Source organism: Somniosus microcephalus, chromosome 8, assembly GCF_052327205.1.
Source record: "Somniosus microcephalus isolate GS21.2 chromosome 8, FLI_Smic_1.0, whole genome shotgun sequence".
NCBI lineage: Eukaryota > Metazoa > Chordata > Chondrichthyes > Squaliformes > Somniosidae > Somniosus > Somniosus microcephalus.
Window position 1 is genome coordinate 118,673,574 of NC_140994.1, and position 6,000 is coordinate 118,679,573.

Genomic DNA, 6,000 nt, shown 5'->3' on the forward strand with positions numbered 1-6,000 from the left:
GCAAAGTGCTGCTCAGTACCCAAAACTCCTTCACACAGCGTTGAATCCCTCCAGAAGTCTCTTTCTCTCTCTCAGAATGCGTGGTGCAAAAATGTTGCCGACAAACAAAGGCAGGAAGTGCTCACCTTTAAATAGCGCTCCCCCAGTCCCTTCCTGACTGCAAAACGCTCCCCTCAACCTGTCATTGCTAGCGGCAGGTGGTAAGGCAGGGGGCGCCACTCAATATCCGGTCCGGGGTGCTACCAGGGCGTTGCACGCTCGACTGAAGTCACGATTTGTGGGTGCAGTAGATCGTGGCGGTAGTGTTTAGCGCCGCCGCAAAATGTCTGGTCAATTTCACGAGCGGCGCAACCATTACCACGCCCGGGCACTAGTTGCTTTGCGTCCCATCAGCGCCCTCTTAGGGCGCTAACGGGAGGCGCAAAGCAACCAAATTTTCCCCCATATATCTCTTGAGAATTCCTCCATTCTTCTAACTGTGTCATTAGAAAGTGGTACAGCCTTCAACATTTGTGCTGCGTCTTCACTCACCATCACTCTGCATATTTCTACAGTAGCTGGAAGAATCAGCTCCACTCCGATAGTATGGGCTTTTTTGCTTTTAACAATCTGAAACGCTGTTAAAAAATATGTTTTCAGGATCTTTTCTGGAACCGATGTGATATTTGTCATTTGAGTTTTCTGGTGACTATATTCTTTCTTTTGTTCAAGGCAGTTTTTCGATTTATTATCTTTATATTCCAGATGCTTTGCTGTGAGGTGTCGCTTTAGTTTTGCAGGCTTCATTGTTTCTTTGGATAAAAATTTATAAGCACACAACACATCGCGGCTATCACTGAGCTCCATAAATCCAAATTCTTCTAACTCTTCTCATACTTTCTGTTCTTCTTTTGTTTCTTGCTACTGGACTCAGCACTGTCCATGACTTCAGCTGAAGTACTTGTAATGGCAGTATGAGGTTGTTTCATATACTTTCCCATTTTAAAGTAATTTACTCACAAACTACCATTGATCAACTTTTTTTAAGGGTGTCTGTGTTGTACAGAAGCAAATAGTTGCCAGAATGACAAAATCGCAAAATGTGTTCTAAAGGCAGTGTATATTTATATCAGTATTTGTTTTTGTTTGCTCTGTAACTGTCAGCTTCCACAGGGCATTATTGCGGAGTTTCCAGGCCCTGTAAATAAGAAGTCGTTTTTACAATTTTACCCTGTAACAGGGCCGGCCTTATGGAAAATGGTGCCCTGGGTGAACTCGTATGTTGGCGCCCTTTCTTTGAGTTTAAGTATGTAGTACTTAAATAGTTTAAAAAATTCCCCTTTCTTGAATAAGGCTGAACTCACCTCGCACCCCCAGGTCTACCTGGCGATCTTCGTACCGCTCTCAGCGCTCTTTAATGCGCGCTCCCCTCCTAGGTGAGACAGCCAGCCCCTCTATGCTGCACATGTGGCGGCCGCAATCTGCTCCCGCCTCCCGGCTTGCACGAAGCCCGCCTCCGGCCGCCACTCATTCGCTTATGCTTGACCACGGTGCCCACTGACCACAACGCCCTGGGCAGTCACCTGCATCGGCCACCTGTAAGGCTGGCCCTGCTCGCTAAGCACTTTCACATTATTTCGTGGACCCTCTGGAAAATCTCTCTGGACCTCCAGGAGCCTGTGGACCCCAGTTTGAGAACTACTGCTCTATTACACTGTGTAACCTGTAATACACAGTGCACTCTGTACTGCACCGTGTAATGCACTCTTTACTTTGTATTGCAATGTGATCTGCAAAAGTGAGTTGATTGACCTCAGTTTGAATAATTTTTAAAATGTAAATTTGCAGTAAGTAGCTAATGTCCAGAATGAATGATACGCTGAGGCTATTTGTAGTGGTCGCATCACCATCTGTAATTAAATCCCACAAAAATTACTGGTATCAATCTGTGGCAGGACTATTGTACAATAAATAGATGCAGATGTTGTGAGTTGCTGTAAACAGTCCTGAAGAACAGCCGATGTAAAAACACAGCAGGCAATACGGGTAATGAAACTAACAAATGGTTACCTGTCTCACAGGGCCCCCTGTGAGCAAGGCTGAGGTTGCTGTGTCTGTTTGTGTGAAACGCTTCCTTGAATCTGCAGATGTTGTTGTACGTCCTTCCGTTCGATCCGCACACGCTTTCCTGGGATCGGCACGTGCACTGGGGTTCCGGGATCTCCCCGAAGAAGGCGGCGTCGGTGTCCAGCAGACACTCCAAGTCCTCTCCGCACCTCCCATAGAAGTGATTGGTGTTATCGAGGTCGCAGATCTGCCCCTCGGCATTGCCGCACTCGGGGCAGCAGTCACACCGGTCCAGCACTGTCCCGGCCATGCAGCCCTGCGGGTCAGGGCACTGCTCTGGCCAGCACTCCCCACAGCCGTCCCCTTCCTGTAGCAGCCGCAGCCAGCCTCTGTGATAAATGCTGGGAAGACCTTGTGTTACTTGAGCGAAGAGGAGCATCACTGCAGCAGAGAGCATGGAATTCATCGTGAGGCCGGATTATGAGGGAGTCAAGATCCAATGTGTCTTGGGTCACGGCCAAGCTCCAGATACTCTCATTCTTTAAAAAAATAAGATGGTTGAAACAAAAAAAAAACAAATGATTCTCAAATAAAGTCCTTGCAGTATGAATGATCACTGCCCAGATACAGTGAATGAGTGAGGTCAAACTGATGGAAAAAGGACCTCGCAACGTTACTTTAATGCAAGATCCGAGGCCGTTCTGACACCCACTTGACAGCTTTGTGAAGAACTCGTTTGTACTCGACACAATCCTGAGGGAAATTGGCACAGAACAGGCGCTAGTTTGCACAGACGGGCTGTGAGGAGGGGACTGAGCACGGAGCAGAGTCTGTCTATCTGTGGCAGAACTTTCCCCTTTCTGTTTCTCTCAGTTATAAAGCACTGTCTGCCTGCCAAATCCCTCTCTCACTCACACGCGCGCAGCCAGCCCTGTCACAGGAAAATAGCTTGCAGCCAAGACAGAGCTGCCAGATGGAATTTGGTGAGATAAAAACATAGAATCTCCTTTGGTTTTACACTGAAGGGTTTCTTGGGCCTTGATTTGTCAACAATGGAAATAATTATCTTAAAAGGGGCACTGATGTCCTGTTTAATAAAAAATGGTGTGGATGAACTCACTGTGCTACCAATCGGGTCTGCACGGGCAATTTATTTATTTTTTGCTCAATTTAAACAGATAATTTTTTCCCTCCATATTTTAAACACTTTTATTGTCATGAATTTTGTCCTCACTAAAGACTGAAGTATTTAAGAGCTGTAAAACCTCTCGCTCTTGTCAGGTGTCAGCATCCAGCGCTTCCAGGTCAGCTGCTGACCCAATCCCAGAATGCACCTTCCCTACTCACCAACCGCTTTTTGCGAAATTTTCCACTTCCCACGACTGCTGAATTATGGACAGTTTTCTGCTGTGAATCCCAGCCCACTGGGAATGAGGGTGGAACTGCCCCAAACCCATTCCACGGAGGACCCATCCAGCCCATGCACTCATCCCATAATATCCGGGCTGGATTAGAGGCCAGGTCCTGAAGCTGAATGGCCATTGTGTTTCACCCACTGTGCCACCCAATCCCCCTTAACCCCCTGAAACCCTTTAATTATAATCTTCAAACAGAATATCAAACCTATTGTACAAGTCTTTCAAAAGCAGAACAGTTGAGATCAAAGACGAGGCCTGACTAACCGCCAAGTAAACAGCCTCAGATAGTTCAGGTCACACAGATAAGGCAATAGGAACGGAAAAAGGAAAAGTTTCAGAAAAAGATCAAATTAACTGCTGCCAGTGCCCCTGGGGTTACAGCAGGGTAAATCCACCAGGACCCTCATTCCTGATGACCTCCCCTGCTGGAATGTCTATTTGTGTGTGGATGTTGGATGAGGCCAGAATCGAGCTCAGCTCTGGTTGGGTAGCCTGCAACGCTCAATGTGTAGGTGTTTAACTAATTACATGGATTTTCCTTGCACGGTAAGACCAAAACCAGTCAACATAGAAACATAGAAACATAGAAGATAGGAGCAGGAGTAGGCCATTTGGCCCCTCGAGCCTGCTCCACCATTCAATGCGATCATGGCTGATCATCCAAATTCAGTACCCTGTCCCTGCCTTCTCCCCATATCCCTTGATCCCTTTAGCCTTAAGAAATATATCCAACTCCATCTTGAATATATTTAATGAATTGGCCTCTACTGCCTTCTGTGGTAAAGAATTCCACAGGTTCACCACTCTCTGGGTGAAGAAACAAGTGGCAGGATGGGAGGCGATGGGGGAGGAGGGGAAGTGAGAGGTGGAATCAGGGCTCAAGTTCTGAGATCTATTTTGCTGCTCACCTCAGAAGCTCAGAATACCTCCTATCATCACCCCTCTCCCATCCAGACCCTACTCAGTTTCAGGCTGGACCCTCCACGGCAGGAAGCCTGGCAGGAGATATTTTTTTAATTCATTCTCGGGGTGTGGTCGTCACTGGCAAGGTTGGCATTTATTGCCCATCCCCAATTGCCCTGAGAAGGTGGATGTGGGTCTTCTTCTTGAAGCATAGCAGTTGTATTATTCTGTATAGCAGTTTGCTAGGGAAGTTAAGAGTCAACCACGTTAGTGTGGGTCTGGAGTCGCATATAGGCCCAGACCGGGTAAGAATGGCAGCTTTCTTTCCCTAAAGGCCATTTGTGAACCAGTTGGGTTTTTACAACAATCCGACAGACTGTTTACTTGGCGGTTAGTCAGACTCTTCTTTGATCTCAACTGTTCTGCTTTTGAAAGACTTGTGCAATTGGTTTTATTATTCTGTTTGAGGATTATAATTAAAGGGTTTCAGAGTGTTAAGGAGGGACTGGGTGGCAAGAGTGGGTGAAACACAATGGCCATTCAGCTTCAGGACCTGGCCTCTAACCCGGCCCGGACATTATGGGATGAGTGTATGGGCTGGAAAGGTATTCGTGGAATGGGTTTGGGGCATGGTCACTTTTACTGAAACCAGCTTTTTATTTCCAGTTTTCTTTTTAAAGTGAATTCAAATTCTCAAACTGCCCTGGTGGGATTTGAACTCACGTTCTACTGGATTATTGGTCCGTGCCTCTGGATTTCTCATCCTACTAGTTACATAATTACTACACTACAGTACCCACTATATTGTGCCCTGTCCTTGCCGCATCAAGCTATGCAGTCAAAGGAAAGGGGGTAAAATACAAAAGGAAAGAGAGATGTACATCTCAAATACTCCACCATTAGAAATAAAGTTAATGGAGGTTTTACACACTCTTGTGTAAATCCAATGTGACCAGGCCACAATTGTATTGAGCTAGTTCTATGTCCGCTGCAGGGAATAATGCACCTACTTTTTGAAGTACAGTTTTGCATGATACTAGTGCCACCACTTCCTTGCTTCTTAACTGGACTTACTGTGTGAGGAAAATCCATTGAAAATATTGAATTACTTAACACCAAGACAAGCTATGCAATGATGGTGGGAGTGGGGGGCGGTATCTCAGAGCTAGGCACTGTTCTGTCCTCACCTAACGTCTACACACACATACGTCTCAGTGGAAGGAGGGATCGGAAAAATAGAAAAGAAAGACACGCACCTTTGACGGAGTGCAATCACGCTTCAATCTCTGAACGGCATCCGCATGAATCCAACTGTACGGACACAGTGAGCTTTAGCTTGACTACGCAGGACTGGTCAGGAGAAAGATCCTAACAACCCTTCTAACAACCAGGCTTGCACGGACTGGCTGTGCAGGCACTCCATGTGCGAGCAGCAAATTGAGACTTGGCAATGATTTGCTCAGTTCAGGAATTTGCTTATACCAGCACTGAACACAATCCCTGCACTTGGCTCCCCATTTGATCGAAGCAAGTCCTGAGATAATCACTGTTCTAGTGGGTTCCATGGTTCCCAATGCTTACACACTGGTGGTCCTTCCACTCATGACATCATCAGCAGTAATAACGGCCTGCC

At 46.5% G+C, this 6,000-nt stretch overlaps 1 protein-coding gene across 2 annotated transcripts in view; it reads right to left on the reverse strand.

Annotated features, from left to right (window-relative positions):
- LOC147113761 (kazal-type serine protease inhibitor domain-containing protein 1-like) overlaps nt 1-5,753 on the reverse strand; it is a 145,650-nt gene extending 139,897 nt beyond the window's left edge. The window contains exons 1-2 of one of the 2 annotated variants that reach the window (XM_085995070.1): nt 5,624-5,753; nt 2,050-2,585 (exon numbers count right to left, since the gene is read on the reverse strand). In XM_085995070.1, the coding sequence (XP_085851196.1) occupies nt 2,050-2,512 (463 nt within the window). In that variant the 5' untranslated portion in view covers nt 2,513-2,585; nt 5,624-5,753. Of the gene's footprint in view, nt 1-2,049; nt 2,871-5,623 lie in introns of those variants that run through there. The other variant, XM_085995071.1, reaches the window with a different exon arrangement.
- Nucleotides 5,754-6,000: the final 247 nt, after the last annotated feature.